This window comes from Rhamphochromis sp. 'chilingali' (assembly GCF_963969265.1).
Source record: "Rhamphochromis sp. 'chilingali' genome assembly, chromosome: 4".
Lineage (NCBI taxonomy): Eukaryota > Metazoa > Chordata > Actinopteri > Cichliformes > Cichlidae > Rhamphochromis > Rhamphochromis sp. 'chilingali'.
This window is the reverse complement of record NC_137948.1, coordinates 20713072-20730682: the sequence shown is the minus strand read 5'-3', so window position 1 is coordinate 20730682 and position 17611 is coordinate 20713072. Positions and strand designations below refer to the sequence as shown.

Below are 17611 nucleotides of genomic sequence, written 5' to 3'. Positions count from 1 at the left end.
GTAACACCAGTGTAGATGTTCATCTACAATGAGAATCAGCTGTGGCTGGTTAAACTGCATTTTTAGATTTAAAATATGTTTCAATAAAATATTGCTGTTGAATTTTGCTGTCTTTTCAAGTTTTGCATTGTGTTATTGTTTTGGCCATAAGTTTAACAGTTTTGAAAACAGTATGTAAGCACATGCAAAATGTCCTGTCCGTACAAAGATTTTTGGCAGTTGTTGTGTCTGAGTGAGAAGATAATTCATGAAATTTGAGAGATGTAGTCATTGAATGCATTTTGTGCCAAAACAATGATAACTGGTCCTCAGTTTAGCCCACATAGACTTCTGTTGTGCTCACTGTGTGAGGAGTTTTGCAAAAGTGACCTAAGTATTGAGAAATGTGTCCTAGCGTCTGTAAAAAACTGTAATGCTGTGAATCTGTCAACACATGTTAAATATCATTCTGACGACTCGGCCCGTTCATTTTGTTCTCATGGGTTCTCTTGCATGACATATACTTCATTGATGGTTGTGTCTCCTAGGATTAAAAAATAAATAATTAAATAATTGAATGTAGCACTGTGACAATCTCCAAATTTAAACATATGAGATGGCATAAAGGTGCTGCAATTCAATTTTTTTTTTTTTATAAAACAAAAATATTTAAATTAATGGAAGAGAAAAAAAAAGAAAGCAAAGCGTTCTTCCAGGACGATGATGTGCCATATTGTCTAGAGCTAAAGTTATTACTATTTGTAGATTTGTTGTTTAGTCAATCAACAGACACCATATATTTGCCTAAACTGAATCTTAAATCTTGGATCTTAGGCTGCAGCATTTTTAATAACTGACAGTAAGTCAGTTTAGAGAAGAAGTACTAATAATTCAAAGGTTTCAAGGAATGCTACTTATTTCCTTGGAATGCTGTGAGAGCAATGGGATCGTATTTGGGTGGGCAGAGGCGATTGTGAGCGTATGCATCCTTTGTTCGCTATTTCCACACACTGTACAGACTAAACAAATGTTGCTCTGGTACAGCAAATCTTTGTCTGTCTGTCTCTTTGTCCACAAACTCCTCCTGGACCGCCAGGAGTTAAGCAACCAAATTTGGCACACAGGTACATCATAGGAAGGTTCGTAAAGGTCCCTGTCTATATCACATGTCGTGATGTGTAGCAACCACCTAACGATAGGCTAAAAGTTTTCAAGTTTCCAAGCAACTATCGATAACCTGTGATATACTTCCAGGGGTGAGCGACTGAAGCAACTACCAATGAGAGGGCAGCTACATTAGAGGGTTACCTTGGAAACCAGAGTCTGGAATGGCCAGTGTGGACACAGCTTTAATCTTAAATGCTTTAACACCCCCAACATATTTTTTTTTAATTTCACTAACATTGAATTTATGTCCACAAAAGTTGAATTATACATGTAACCACCTAGCAATAGGCTAAAATCTCTCATAAGGAATTTTAAGGGTCTTATTATCTATAAGCTATTAACGAATTACTCTTAAATACTGCAATGACCTTAACATAAGGTGTTACCTTATCAGCATGATCACAAAGACATGTGTAAACTGGAGATGTGTATGTGTATATGTAAGGAGGGCTTGCCAGCATGTCACTCTAATCTGCTGGGTAAACACAAGGAAGGAAAGACAAAACCGCGCAAACTGCTGAATTAAGAGATGTGAGAAGTGGTGTGTGTGTGTGTGTGTGTGTGTGTGTGTGTGTGTGTGTGTGTGTGTGTGTGTGTGTGTGTGTGTGTGTGCGCGCGCTCGCGTGATTGTCTCTGCCTGTCTTGTCATGGTTTGTAAACTGTGAATAATGACACCAGGGTGAGTAAGTGATCGTCAGTGCAGTCCTCTGCTACTCTCCACACTCGTGCTCACACGTTATGCCTCTTTCCACAGATCTGCTAACCCCTCATTCCTGATATACAAACACACTCTCCCCGACCACAGACCATAACTTCCTAAGCTCAGCTGTCAATCTCACCAAAAATGTTGCTAGAGGGGGGAAAAACTGACTTCTGTATTTTATAGCTGTATCAAAACCATTTTTGTGCCGTTTAGTTGTTTATTTGTTATCATCAGTGGGTCGCTTTGAACGGCAAAAAGCAGCAGATGGGCTGTTAGGGTTTTAATGATGACAATTTAAGCGTCAGACTAAAATAATACACATGCAGGTTAGGGATCTTTCTCACCACTCCCTCCTTAAGCCAAAGCATTTACTTTAAATAGAATGCTTCTGGATGTCTGACTGTGCGGGATTGCAGGATGACAGATGAACTGCACAAATGAATGATTGATGTATGAAAAGAGTGATGCAATGATTGAGCGATCAGGAGAATGGTGCAGCGACTGATGGATGAAGCGAATTGTGGGGGAAAAATTGATGGCAAAGCTAAGTCTGAAAATGACAAAGGATCGTTGGGCACCAGATTGATACATTATCCGCTAGTGAGAGGGTTTTTTTTCTGTAAGTCGCTGAGGTTTTAAATGGAAAGGAGGCAGACGAGAAGGGAGGTGGCTGCTTGCTGCTTCAGCTTATTGGGTCATGGAGTTTGTGGCAGATCAGGTCAAAGACGTGGGTGAAAAACTTTCTGACCTGGCAGTGGATAGGCAGGCTGAGGCACACATGCAGGCAGATGCACAAACCCACACAAATGGACACAGACGCACAATCATGTGCTGTCACTTTCTATTTATCTTTTCTATTTATTATTGTATGGCAGTGTAAGAGGCAAACAGGAAAAGGATATGATGTCACTCACCAAGGGCTTGTGGCCACCAAGTGGTCTGGCAACTCATCCAGTGGAGGTCATTTTAGCTGTGGTGTGTGTGTTTGTGTCTACATCTTGTGTGTGTTTTGGACGCTCTTCCAGGCAAAGACTGCAATAAATTTGGTCATAGTGCTGAGCTGGTTTTAAAATTCAAACACATGCAGACACACACACACACACACACACACACACACACACACACACACACACACACACACACACACACACATAGCCTATCTGTCATAGGCAGTGTGTAGGTGTTAGCGTAGGGGTTATTGACTCGTAGAGACAGAGACAGCAGCGAGCAGCGAGTGAACACACTGCTATCGGAATACGATTAATACTGTCTGGCTGATGGATTAGACTCATTACAGAAGGAGCAGGGCAGGAGGAGGGTGGTGCAGGGGATGTGGGAGAAAGAGACAGAGAAAGTGGTGGAGACAAAAGGATGGAAAGACCCCCAAAGGAATGAAGAAAAATCAAGATGAAAGACGAAAGGGGGGGGAAGAGAAATGTCAGGAAAGAAGTTAAATTTATGGAATGGACGGAGACATCAAAGATGAAATATTCCATTACATTTAAATACTCTTTAATTAAAATGAGATCAAACATCTTTAGAAATCTGGAGGTTAAAAAAACTGAAAGTCCAAGTTGACCATTAGAGGGTGCTCAAAAAGCAGTCTCCTTCAAAGATTTCACTCAAATTATGACCAACACGAGGCTCTACACAGGCACCACTGAACAACTGGTTTGAATTGTTGCATTTCTTTCACTCATTAAAACTGTAAGTCCTCTTTGGGATATGTACATATGTTTATGTTCTTAGAAAGAAGGAATCTTTATCATCGCCAATGCCAGTTAAAGCAGCTTGACTGATAAGCACATGCGCTAGATCAGTAAACTCATGCATGTGTTGATTTCCTGGGGATTAAAATGTTCTCAGCATCTCCGGCATTTGATGTTTCTCCTCTTCCATTTGCCAAAACATGTCTTAAAATGCTTGCAGAATGACGGGAAGAAGAATTGCTTCTAACACGCGTGTTGGAGGAGCACAGGTGCAGGCCACAGTGGGATGGCCTGCTCTGTTGAGCCAGCTGCAAATCTAAATATCATCATCAGATGGTCCCCATTATTAAGTGCTTCTCCTCATATGTAATTACTGCATTACTGCGAGCCATGTCTATCTCTCCGCTGTGAGTGTGTGCGTTAGTGCAACAGATGTATTTCTCACTTGTCTATAATTACACGTGTAAACATTTCAGATGATGTCATGGTCTCAGAACGCTGACTAATCCGTTCCTGGGCTGGAAAGCAACGTAGTCAGTCTGCTTTTACACACACACGCACACATCCAAACACACACACAAATGTAAGATTTTTTTCAGCTTTGTTGTTTTACCAGCTAAAGAAAAGAGGGCAATGTATATTTAGTTTTTAGTTTCCTCAGCAACAAGTGTGGCACGTGGCTTGCAGCTGGCTTTGTTAAAGAAATAACTAACTAAATAAAAGATTGGTGAACAATTGAATGAAAAATGCGTGAGCTATTTATGTAGGAGATCAGTAGGCAGAATGTCGCTTTTCTGCTGAGAAATCTTGGCTTTGCTCTCTCTGCATTCAAACTATAATCGAGGAAACATTGCAAAATAAAACCTCAAAATCAGCTGGAAAAGTAACACAGCTCTTACCACATGAGCTTCTCTAAGCTGGGCATTTTGTAACTCACGGAGGCAACACACACACACATGTGCGCACATACACGCACATACACACACACACATGCGTGCGCACCTTCTTTTGGGCAAATTGCCACCTCTGCAGGACAGGCGCACCCACGTACACACAGGGGACATCTCTGTCAAGTGAAAATGTCCCATAGGTGTCCACCCTTGCCCCGTAACCGTAGCAACCCTCTCACCTGGTATTCAAAGTATGTGCGTGAGGTGTGACAGTGAATAAGGGAAATAGACAATGAGATGGGAAGAGAGGGAGAGAGTGAGGAGGACTGCAGATCTGTCATTCATGAGCAAAGTCAATATTAGTTTAGGAGAGGGGGACTGAAGGAGAAGGCTGAAAGAGGAGGCGATCTGTGTGTGGGAGGGTGTGTGTGATTCTGCATAATAACTATCTCTTTAAGGAGGGAATAGTAAGAATCCTTTTTTTTGTTCGTTTATTAGTTCTGAAATTCTGCTGCCCAAGATTTACAAGATGTGCTTAAATTTAAACCAGAGAGATCATGACGCGCACACCAGGCGCACGCATTCGTCCACACTGCCAGGTGCCAGTCCTGGCCCAGTGCGCTCAATAATCCATGCCATTGTCTTCAAAAGGTCTACTCTCCTCCTTCTCCTTTCTCCTCTCATCTCCTCTCTTTTCTTTGTGAGTCTTTCTCCTCCTAATTGCTCACAGAAGTGTGATCTTTGGGGGTCCACTAATGGCACCGCTGCCCGAATTAGCTGGAGGATCTGACTGCAGACACACTAGCGCATACTGAATGTCCCAGCATCATTTTTAGCCTCCCTGACCATCTCTTCATAAAGCCCCTCCAGCAAAAACTGAAACTCACTCCTTCTCCTCCTCTTCTTCACCTTCTCCTCCTTTTTTCTTTTTCCTTTTTGACTCTTTCCAGCTTCGTCTTTGCCCATTCACACATTCTAAAACTTAATAGGATTAAGGTCTCCGAAAGGGATTTGAACAAGATGATTAGTTTACTGCACTGCCAACTCCGACTCATACCCTACCACACACACACCCACACACACACACACGCTCTGCCACAGGAACCCCCAGTCTGCTGGACCTGGGAAGAATCTTGTGGCGGTAGGCTTCGTACAAAAGAGACTCAGAAACTGTATAACAGTAGGTAAGAGTTTGTGTATGTGTGTCCGGCGTGAGACACAAAAAACAGGGAGGAGGGGAAAGGATGAGGGGTGCATGTGTGAGAATTGAGTAGTGCTCTTTCATGCTTAGGTCTTCTTAGACACGGAGGGTGTCAAAAGCCCCCCTCACATTGAAAAGGTCCTTTAGAAAAGCAGCTCTAAGCTCTCAACACTGAAGACCTGACTCTGTCGCGCATACACTCCTGCGCACACGCGCGCACACACACATCCTGGACCACCAGAGGTGAGAAAAACAGGAAGATCCGTAGAAGATCCATTCGCACCAAAATGGATTTCAACAGTGTGAAAACAGACACATACAGCCAGCATCTGGACAGATGTCTCACATAGTCAGACTGGTCCACTTTGCCCTCCTGTTCACCTGTTTTAAATTGAGTCTGTATACAAATCATAGCCACTAACCACTGTCACTTAAGGTTCATTTAGGGACTATACTGGAAATTAGGTGTTAATTAGAGCTAAGTAACAGACTAATAAAACACTAGAATTTCACTCATAGAAAATGGAGTGCAGCATTCTTGGATGTTGTGTTTTTACCCAAACACCAAGTTATGTCATTTGTAAGATAATAGCATGAAAATGCTCCAGAAGGACCTACAAACTTGATTAAGAAGTAGAATTGAGCAGCTCGAATTAGCTGAAGTTAACCCAGACAACCACTGCTCATGCAAGGAAATCCATACCCCAAGCAATGCACAACTGTAACAATTGTAACCCTCCCTACATTTGGAAGGACTGTAAATGTCATTATTTCTGTTGTAAAGTTGTAAAGTTGTGTGTTTTAACACAGGCTTCTTTGGGGCTTTCCTTGCTTTTGGAGTCAGCCTCAAGTGGCCATTTGAGGAGTTTGAGTTTTCGACACTTTACTGTTGGTTTTACTTTTCTGCCCCGGAGCTTGATGCTTGGTTTCATTGTAGCCAAACTCACAATTTAGTATTGTCATTTACACATTTTTCTGTGATGAGACCGAAAAGCAAACGCTGCCCGGCTTTGGCACACCGAGGCGTCGGCCAAATCGTTATAAAGGACGAAGAGTGGTCTGAGCATCTATGCTGACATTTAAAATGTGTGACCACAGCGAGGATTAGAGGTTACAGGAAGCCGGCATTTTAACTGCTTTTTGGTAACATTCCTGACCAAAGACTTTTTCATTGTTTTCAAAAAGCTCAAGTTTTCTGGTGCACTCCAAAACCTGAGGCCAGCATTTTAAGATTTATCTGCGCTCTCAAACAGCTCAGTTACTGAGTGTGAAAAATAACAGCTTGGTGTGGACGGAGGGAGAAAACAGGGACACCAAGTTTTTTTAGATTTATCTTTCTTAGGGTGGATGTCAAAGAAAAAGTGCAACACAAGGAAGAGAGCGAAATGGGACAGAACATTTTCGGTCCTTGCTGCTGTGAATTTGATGCATGTACAGTATCAGCATCGTGTGGCACCGCGTCTGTGTGTGTGTGCGGTTAAATCTCTTTTTCTACACATCATGGATAGAGGCTGTCAGCTGTTTGTTTCAGCAGCGACTGTGCCTAGGATTGGTGCGTGCATGTGCATGTGCATGCGTCTGTGGGTGGACGTGTGTGTGTCTTCTCTTTCAGAAGGTTCCTAACTTAGCAGCATGATATAGTTCCTGTGTGGGTCTAATACCCCCAGCCCCTTCAAACAAAAACACACACGCACGGACATGCACACGCTGGGCTCAGCGGGAGCCTCTTTTAATGAAGCCAGCCTCCCAGTTCAGGCTTAAGGGGCAGAGGTGAGGGGTTAAACCTTGGGGAAGTCCAAAAACAAGACCAATTTAGGAGAAGAGGAAAAGACAGAGAGAGAAAGAGAGAAGGATGAAAAGGAAGAGGAAGTTTGAGAAGAAAAGATAACGTGGTGGGTTGAACATTCACTAAAAAATCATTTAAGTGGAGATGAAACTGAATCAGGTGCATTGGCGCCAAACGGAGGAAGAAAATCCACTCCAAAGTCGCTAAGAAGTCAATTTACTAGGCGGGATATTCACTCTCTCTTTCTTTGGTGGTCTGAGTGATGAATAGGGTTTAGTGTGGCCTTCTGCACTTCCTTAAGAGCCCCCACATTAACCCAGACTGCCACTCACATGTGTATGCATGTACTAAGTGTACATGAGTGTGTTGTGATATGTGTGTACGATATGTAAGTGTTTGTGTGTGTGCAGTCTGTCTGTTGTTGTGCATCACAAGGGCAGAAAAATTGCTCAGAATCAATTTTCAATCATCTCAGCGCTTTCGAGGATGACGGTGTGTGTGTGTGTGTGTCTCTCGCTCTCTCACACACACACAGCACTTCTTTCCTGTCCTCTGATGTTTACCAAGCTACATTACTGTAATTGCCACAGCAACAAGTTGTGTGTTCCCAAGTGAAGTGTCTGTGTGTGTAAACAGTGAAGGTTGTGTGCAACCTAAAGCACAAACTGTCGAGCTGTCAGAGCTTCACATTTTCGACGTTAACAACTTTTTACTGATTGTTACATCTGATACAAAGATGTAGTGGATGCACACACAGGGTGCTATATGCACTGCTGTGTGTGTGTGTGTGTGTGTGTGTGTGTGTGTGTGTGTGTGTGTGTGTGTGTGTGTGTGTGTGTGTGTGTGTGTGTGTGTGTGTTGGGTTAAGTTAAAGAACATTTATTTGGATTTCGAGCTCCAGTGGTTAACGGAGCACGGCTGTTTTCCAAACCCCCTTGGTCCTGTAAAAACAGTATCAGGATACACTCTATTTGATTCAGACCAGCCACTTTGTGTGTGTGTGTGTGTGTGTACGTATCTGCATAAAAGAGAAGAAGCACACGTGTGTTCGCTTTGCGTGTGCAAAACAGCAAAGGTGAACACATTTTACTGGGGGGGGCTGCAACTAATTATTGCTTTTTCCCGTCACAATTTTCCGGAGCTCAGCGTGTCGTTCTCAGATCCTTGTTTTGTCTGACCGGTAATCCAACATCCAAAGATTCTCAGCATACAATGATTCACAGGGCAGAGAAAGCAGCATCATAACCACTTGAAAGATTAGGCAGTTGTAAAAAATGATCTACGTCTTCTATTGATCATCTTACATTTAATTCTCTTGTGTTCGCACAAATCGCCAGCTTACATTTGGCAATTATGTGCGGAAGAAATAAAAGCCCAGAGACTCTGAACTGCAGCGATGTAAAATTGAACTTCTATATGCAGGAATAGATCCATCTCGAATGCAACGTTCAGCACACTTTCGCTGACTTAAAGTGCACTCACTTGTGTCATTTTGACACTTGAGAGTGAACTTGTGCCTCAGCTCTGACACTTTGAACATCTTCAAAACATTTACCTGCCAACGCCACAATCTGTTGCCGTGGTTGCAGAATGATGGATTACTTTTCTTCAGTATCACTCCTAACACACGCCTCTTAAAAAGCTACAGTTACCAGAGGACTCTTGTTTACATTGTGTCTTTGTGCCCCTGCTGTCTGTCTCAGCTGTCAATCCAAAGCTCACAGCAGCTAGCCAGCCCTCCCACAGGCTCGTAAGCTAAAAGAAGCATTTTCATTGTCTTTTCAGTTGGATATTAAGGCTCCAAATGAACAAGCCACTTTGTTGTTTTTAGTCTTCAAAACGCCCCGCTTTGTAATTTTTCTCTATTACTGGCAACAAATTACCACTTCAGATGAAGGGCTGGAAGCAGCAGGTGGAGAGATACCTGTAGCGCTGATTAAACGATCACAACTGCAGGAATGCGAGGAATGTGGATGGGCATTAGCTGTTAGCCGATTAGTGTGGCAGAGGACACAGTTGGGGTCGAGAGCTGGAAGGTCAAAGGTGAAAGGTCAGGTGGTCTGTCTGGAACTTGGGTTTGTATTGGAAGCAGAGGACACATGCAGAAACACTCGCTACCGGGCAGCCTGTGGTGCTTTTAGGATGCCTGAGTGTCATCTTTCCAGAGCTGCTTGAGTGCTTTGATTTTACATGCTGTAACACATTTTGACCCGACAGCTGAATTCATTCTTGTGCCTGTGCTTTATGTAATTTATTTATATTTGCACATGTGCGTATGTGATTAACACCTCTGTTCGTGTAACTATTTGTGAGTACATCCTTCGGCACCTTTAAGGGCATGTGTGTGTGTCCTTTATAAACCAAGCTGCAGCACCAATGAGTGTTAGGATGTATGTCACATGATGGCAAGCACTATAATAACATTTAGTCAGTGAAGCACCTGTTTGTATGTTTGAGGGTATTTATACTTCTATGGGTGCATGCATGTTAGCACGTTCTGCATGTATATCACTGACTGCAGTAAGTGTTTCCTTTTTTAATGCCAACCTGTCGCTTTTTTGAAGTAGCTAAAAATTAAAGTGTATGTAAACTCCAAAACACACACACACACACACACACACACACACACACACACACACACACACACACACACACACACACACACACACACACACACACACACATATCCATCACTCACTCCTTAAAAGCAGGGGAGGAGAGGGTGGTTGGAGTGAGGTAGAGATGAGTGGGAGTGATGAAAGAAGGAACAGAAATCTGAGGTAAGTGGAGGTCACTAGTGCCCCCTACAGGCTGCCGGAGGGCTCAGAGCCTCTTCCACCTGACTCGTGTGGATGTTCAAAGCAGACAGTTGAATTGCATCTGGCTCTAAATGTGTGGACACTTCACAAAGGAAGTGTTTTATGTATCCCTGAGAGATGAACCAAGACGGCTGATTATATTTGAGGAAGAAGTACTCTGTGTTGATGGAACTCAATTTTGCAGATGATCAATCTGGCTCTGAAGCCCTCCACCCACAACTTCTGCATTTTGATGATTATATCAAGTACTTAGTCTGCAAAGCAAGTGGCCCTGTGATATCTTGGCTTAACTCTGTGCTGCCTTTATTTTTTCTGTCTCCTTCTCTGTACAGTGATCTCAGCGAAAACCAGATTCAGGGAATTCCAAGGAAAGGCTTCAGGGGAGCTGTGGAAATCAAGAATCTGTAAGTAGCACTTTGGCAACACTCTCTCTGCTTATATGTGCGATGTGGTGTAGTGTGGTGTGCATGCGGTTCTATAGGCGTTCACACGTATGTGGCACCTCCTTTCCGACATGTTTGAGAATGTGCACAGCACCCATTTGCCTGTGCATCAATATTTAATTGTGGTAAATGTCATGTGCCTCCTGCCTGCTGTATTGACTGGCACCGCTGCTCGTTAGCAGCTGTGTGCGTGTCTGTGTTCATGCATTAGAGCGCGGATTACACTGCGTGTGTCACATCACTGGCATTTTGCCGTTTCCTCCCTTTGTTTTGCCTCACTCCGAGTTATGATAATTGTTGGTCATTTCACAGGTAAAAGTAATTGCCCATCTTTAATTCTATAAATATGGATTTCTCAACTTTTAGGGCTTCCTGTGGTTTTTTAAATGTCTTGGTTTTTTAAATCGTGTGTGTGTGTGTGTGTGTGTGTGTGTGTGTGTGTGTGTGTGTGTGTGTGTGTGTGTGTGTGTGTGTGTGTGTGTGTGTGTGGGCATCCATTAGAGTGCGGATGACAGCATGATTTACTGTCCTTATGTCTTAATTAAATTGTTTCAGCAAACCGACTTTGAGAAAGAGTCGGGGGAGAGAGAGGAAGAGGGACGAGGTATAGAGCAGCGCATACAAACTAGATGTCAGAAGAGAGCAGGAAACAGGAATGAACACACAGATAAATGCATTCAGAAATGCAGCTACGAAGAACAAAGCTACCAGGAGACCAAACTTTTTTTAAAACAGAGAGAAGGTGAGGGTGAGACAGAGAGAGGTTACTAAGGAGTTGAGGTGTTTTCACCTGGAGCCAGCCGAAGCCTTAAGATATACCTTTTAAACACCTTGATGTCTTCAGTTTCCCCTTTCTTTTAATTCCGTGTGTGTACATGTGTGTGTGCAGCCAGTTGGACTACAACCACATCAGCTGTATTGAAGATGGAGCTTTCAGAGCGCTACGTGACCTGGAAGTACTGTGAGTACCTGCAAAAAGCAGAGGGTTTGGTGAGCACTAACAGCAGTACAGTATAGAACAGCTAATTTCCTTGTTGACCTTTCAAAGACTGCATTGCCTATGCAGCTCCCCAAAAGGAATGAATTGGTATATTTTGAGCAGTGGCACTAACGCCTGGTTCTGTGGTAATGCTGTCATTGTAGAGGGTGCTTGAAGCAGGGGTTCAGGAAACGAAATAGGAAAGGCAAATATAAAAAGCAGAGAATATGCAATTGTTGTTGGGGATTGTTTCTGAAATAAAGTTAAAGCACGACAGTTTTCTTTGTTCACCAACATCTTGAGGAGAGAGAGAGAGCAGCTGAGGCGTCGCTGGGGTTTAAGATTTTTGCTGTATTGGCTAGCGATTGTGCTTCTCTATCATTAACCAAAACATCTTTAACAGTATTTTCTGTGTCACATTAAGGATCTTTCTAAGAATAGTATGTTCTTTCACGTGCAGGGCATCCAGGATTTTTTCATTTGTAAGATGACATGCAGTCCTGACGTGTCTTGAAATAAAAGTGCCCCTACTCTTCACATAATTTGTTAATGGGGCCATTAGGCACACAGAATGGACACTTTTGTTGTCCTGAATGCCTGTAATATTCATTTTGCTTTGATTTCAAAGTCAGTCAGTACCTTAAGTGGGCACTTTATAGCCCGGCCAAAATCAGAGCTGTAAGCAAACGTGCAAAGGTATGATCGTTCGATCAGGCAAATAAACTCTACCATCTATTTGTATCTGATTTCTAATGATTCAAAAGATTTTCTGTAGTCTGAGCATTCCGGGAGCGAATAAATGGATTATGTGTTAAGCCGATGTCTAAAAAGAAAGAAAAAGAAAAAGCAAGATTAAAGGCTCAGTAGCTTTCCATTAAATGTGATTTATTACAGACCTAATTAGAAGCTAACAAGGTAGTGCTTTGAACACATTAATATAAAAGAGTTGTTTTTTGATTGTTTTTGTGTTACATTACAAATGCACTGTATGACACTGCAGCCTCTTTCACGGTAACAGTAAAATACTGCGGGACAGATTTTCTGCATATCTGTAATATGCTGTGTGTTCACTTTCTTCTTTAGCACCCTGAACAATAACAACATCAGCCGACTGTCTGTGGCCAGTTTCAACCACATGCCAAAGCTCAGGACCTTGTAAGTGGCATCTCTGTGTATTTGGTACACCTCGCTGCCCTGAGGGGAAGGATTCTTCCCATCCGTGTCCATTTGTGTAACAGATTGATTGATGTGTACTTGCAACTCTCTCTCTCTTCCCTCCACCCAACCTGCTCCTGCCTCCCCTGTCATCACACTTCTTATTTCTCTCCTTCCCCCCACCTGTTCTTGTCTGTCCCATCTCCTCCTCTGTCCCTCAGCCGCCTGCACTCCAACAACCTGCAGTGTGACTGCCACGTAGCCTGGCTGTCAGAGTGGCTGCGACAGCGCCCCCGGCTGGGTCTTTACACGCAATGCATGGCCCCTCCGCACTTGAGGGGGCACAACGTGGCCGAGGTGCAGAAGAAGGAGTTTGTGTGCACAGGTAGGTCGGGTTCACCGGTTTGCTTTGCTGTCTGTTTTGTGACTTCCCTCGGCTCGCTGTTTCGCAGTGGCAAACCCATCTTTTGCTTTGTCTCGTCTGCTTTCTCTCATTACCTTTTTTGCTCATGATTTTTAAAGACTGGGATGAAGGTAAGTGGCTTGTCTTTAACTCTATGTGCTGCATTTCCTAAAATATATATCCTCGATCTGATTTTCTGTACAACACGAGAATAGAAAACAGTTGTAGATAGACAAGGTCACATCTAAGGACAGGATATTTCCCTCACTTGCACAGTTGCTCTAGCCGTGCTGCAGATTTTTTTTCTTTGCCTTTGGGATTTACTCAAAGCATAATCTGTTATCCGTGGATAATATTGGCCCTCTGTCTCTGTGTAGGTCACCAGTCGTCATCATCTTCCTCCTGCAGTGTGTTACAGTGTCCGGAGTCGTGCACCTGCAGTAACAACATTGTGGACTGTAGAGGGAAGGGTCTCACAGAAATACCCACCAACCTGCCCGAAACCATCACCGAGATGTAAGACCTGTGATCCAAGTAAACACGTTTGCTTCCAGCCGCTTTTCTTACACACACATAACTCCCACATCCACACTCGGAGCAGTGATATTTGTCCTGCTCTTTCACTCTGCGTCTTTCCATTTTCCCTCTTTGTCTCTTTCCACCTTTCTGTTTCACTACTTCTCTTTGTGTGGCGAAATAAAATCACACATCTGTGAAATGAGAAAGCCTGGTCATGCAGCTCCTTCCTGCTTAAGAAAATAATAAAGGAATGACAAAAGAAGAACAATTGAAAGATTAATCTGAGAGACGAGGTGGATCATATCGCTATCTGTAAGTGAGAATCGGAGCAAAGTGGAAGGAGAAGAGCCAGCAGATTTAACAAAGTCCCAAAAAATAAGACGTTGATTTAAGATTTGAGATTTGGACTTCTTGAGTCAGACTTAAATGGACATCACACTGCTGCTCTTTCTCTTTGTTTCCCAACAAAGAGAAATAGCACAACACAATCTTTAAATGTGATAAAGCACTCATGAGAAGACAATTTATCGCAGTCGACAGTTTTTAACAATTGATTTCACTTCATTATAAAGACAGTCTTTGTCTATTAGACTTCTCTCTTCCCAACAGCTGGGCTAAGCTGAAGGGCTGACAGTCTTGAGACTGGTTATAAGATCTGTGGGCACTGCAGAGGCTCTAAAGGGACAGGACTCCCTTTAGACCACGGCCACTGGCAGCGATGTGGTGACCAGAGATCTGAATGTCAGTGAAAATGTAGCAAACTGCAGTGTCAAGAGACAAAAGAACTGCAAGGTGAACGACTAATGTGACAGCGAACAGCAGTGAAGTATACCACTGATCGACATGCATGGTGCAGGTGGAGAACAAAGTGCTGAGTGCTGTAAAAGTACAAACAGACCATAACGTCTCTACACGTCTGTCACTGCATCAGATCGCCCCCTATATTAAATACAGATTTGTGACTGGGACATGAGTTCTCAGATGGCATTCCAGCTCTGCCATTAAAACCATTAAAAAATTTTATATTTCTCATTTTTAAAAACAATATCTGCATTATTTTGAAGGTAAAGCTTTGGTCACCATGACTATGAAGACATGAAGCCTAACTTGGACTTCTCGCTCTCAAAGTCACTTCACTGATTTTGAGACCCATTACTTGCTTTGATAAGAACAAAGACCCCCGTTTAATTTAACTGCTAAAAGACGTGTTTTTCAAGACTCAAGATCAAATTTAGCGTTATGTTTTTAACATCTCTGGGATTTGTGCCGCCCTAGAGCAGAATGGCGACCTGACCCAGCTTCACTGAATTGGATAAAAGTTCTATTTGTCTCCTTTAACTTAAGACTTTTTAAATGCTACAGGAAGATTTGGGGCATAATTTGGACTTCTCTTTACTTAGTTAAGACCTGGAACTCTTTCAAATGGCTTGAAACCTTATGTAAGACCTACAAGACTTCAGACATTAACTTCCTTAGCGATTTTAGATTTTATTTGGACTTAACATAGCGGAGCATCAACTTGTCTAAATTTACACTTGACTTGGCCTTGTCCTGATTGATTTTAGGCTTTAAAAGGACTCGTTTCTTTTCACTTCAGACTCAAAACAGCTGAAACCACTATAGAACAGGCACATTATGGTTCGTATGCACAACCAGTCAAAAATGTCAGCAGTGAAAAGTTTAGAAAGCGAGAGAATTTTTCACAATGAAGCTGTTGTTTTTGTTTAATTTGCTGTCACAGTGAATAAACACTTCTTTCTTTTTTTCCACGTCTTTTCACTCTAATGGCATCGTCAGATCGATGCACAGTCAGACCTAATGGAACACCTCCCAGATGTTACAGCTGTGTTTTTGTGTGTCCGTCTGACTGTGCAGATGTTAAAGAGGGCAAAAGATCAGAGAAATGTGGCAGACTTTGGCAGGGCCTATTAAAGGGACTTATCTGGAAAAGTTTCCCCTTAGCCATAGCCCCCGGGGAAAGAGCAGCAGCCAACAATGGAGCAGAGATAGCTCTGTGATAGGGGAATGTTAATGTCGCTTCTCAATGGTCTGTGTGTATGTTTGGTTCCAGACGACTGGAGCAGAACGCCATCAAGGTGATACCAGCTGGGGCCTTTTCTCCTTATAAGAAGCTGCGCAGGATGTGAGTAGATGAGGAGATGCGTGTATTCTGCACCCTGTCAACCATCCACAAAAACTTTTGTTGCCGGCCACTTTCCAGTTTGTGTTGACCTCCGTGCTGTGCTTTCTGTGTTTCTCTCTTCCTCACTGACTCTCTGGTTTTATGCTTCTGCTTCTTGTTCCCTTCTCCTTTTGTTTTTCACAGAGACTTGAGTAACAACCAGATATCAGAGCTGGCCTCGGATGCCTTCCAAGGTCTGCGCTCTCTCAACTCGCTGTGAGTATTGTGTGGTGTGTTTATATTGAAGTTGTATTTTTTTAAACACTCTGAAGCACCGCTTTGAGGGCGCAAAAAAGTTTAAAATCTGTTTATGCTCCATAACTTCCGTTTATTTTTCACTTTTAGCTACTGCTTTTATATTTTATGTGAATAATGCGCTCAGGAGTTTAATATCTGAGATCTGTTATGGCCATAACATACTGAGAAAGAGAAACAGGAAACACAAACACAAACACTTGGATTTTCCCACAACAGTGTAGCCAAATTACAGCAACCTCTTCATTAGGAGTGAAAACACAAAGCAAGCCACACCTGAAATGATCCTCAAACTTTGGACCTCGCAAACGTTTTAATTTCCCAGTAACTTTGTATAGGAGAGCTCCTTTTTCCTTGATGGTTGGGAACCATGTTAAAGTTCCATTACTGCAGATACTGACGGGAGCGTGGGACCGAATATGGACAGGGAAAAAACAATAGAAATAGCAATGCACTTCAGATCTTTCATCAAAAGTAATGAATGGTAAATGGTCTGTATTTGTATAGTGCTTTTACTAGTGCCGCCTAGGGACCCCAAAGCGCTTCACACACCCAGTCATCCACCCACTGGTGGAGGCAAGCTACAGTTGTAGCCACAGCTGCCCGGGGGTAGACTGACAGAAGCGAGGCTGCCATATCGCGCCATCGGCCCCTCTGGCCAACACCAGTAGGTGAAGTGTCTCGCCCAAGGACACAACGACCAAGACTGTCCGAGCCAGGGCTCGAACCGGCAACCTTCCGATTACAAGACGAACTCCCAACTCTTGAGCCACGATCACCAATGAAGCAACAAGATGAAGATTTTCCTGACAAACTCTTATTTTTCTTTCAATATTGTCAGTAGATCATTTCTCTCACCACTGTATCTGTGGTGCTGAAGCAAAGTTTGGATTCTTATCTGTTTTTTAATTCGACTGCAGTACTTTACATTTTCACCTTTTCAGCCAAGAAAACCAAGACTGTAAAGGAAAAATTAAACAATATTACAGTGCCTGGAAAACAAATTACCTTCAGCGAGCAGCCAAAACATCTAACCAAGCTATCCCCAAGATTTGGTTTCATCCAAAAATCATTTTTTAATTTGCAAAAAAAAAAAAAAATCCAGTTTGAATAATAATTTTGTGACACTTATCATCTGATTGCTTGTGGTTCTTTCCTTCTCATTGTGTTTATAAGGATAGAAACTACACCCACATCTGTGGAATAAACATACAAAACATAACGCACAAAACAAAAGCGTATACGTGTTTAGCAAAAGCAGCGGTGCTGCTGGCTTTCTGACTCAGCTCAGACCATCTGCTTTGCGTGTGAAGCTGCGGGACGGACCGTGGAGAGAGGAGCTGAGGAGGAAGCGAAGGATGGAGAGTTATTTCATGAAGGAGTTACATTAAGGTCTCGTCTCTCCAAAGTCAATAATTCAT

General features: G+C 42.8%; 1 protein-coding gene across 1 annotated transcript in view; it reads left to right on the top strand.

Moving 5' to 3' along the window:
- Positions 1 to 17611, top strand: part of slit2 (slit homolog 2) — a 118826-nt gene that overhangs the window by 55934 nt on the left and 45281 nt on the right. The window contains exons 5-11 of the mRNA XM_080879952.1: positions 10587 to 10658; positions 11587 to 11658; positions 12760 to 12831; positions 13053 to 13216; positions 13612 to 13750; positions 15825 to 15896; positions 16080 to 16151. Coding sequence (XP_080736078.1) covers positions 10587 to 10658; positions 11587 to 11658; positions 12760 to 12831; positions 13053 to 13216; positions 13612 to 13750; positions 15825 to 15896; positions 16080 to 16151 — 663 coding nt within the window. The remainder of the gene's footprint in view (positions 1 to 10586; positions 10659 to 11586; positions 11659 to 12759; positions 12832 to 13052; positions 13217 to 13611; positions 13751 to 15824; positions 15897 to 16079; positions 16152 to 17611) is intronic.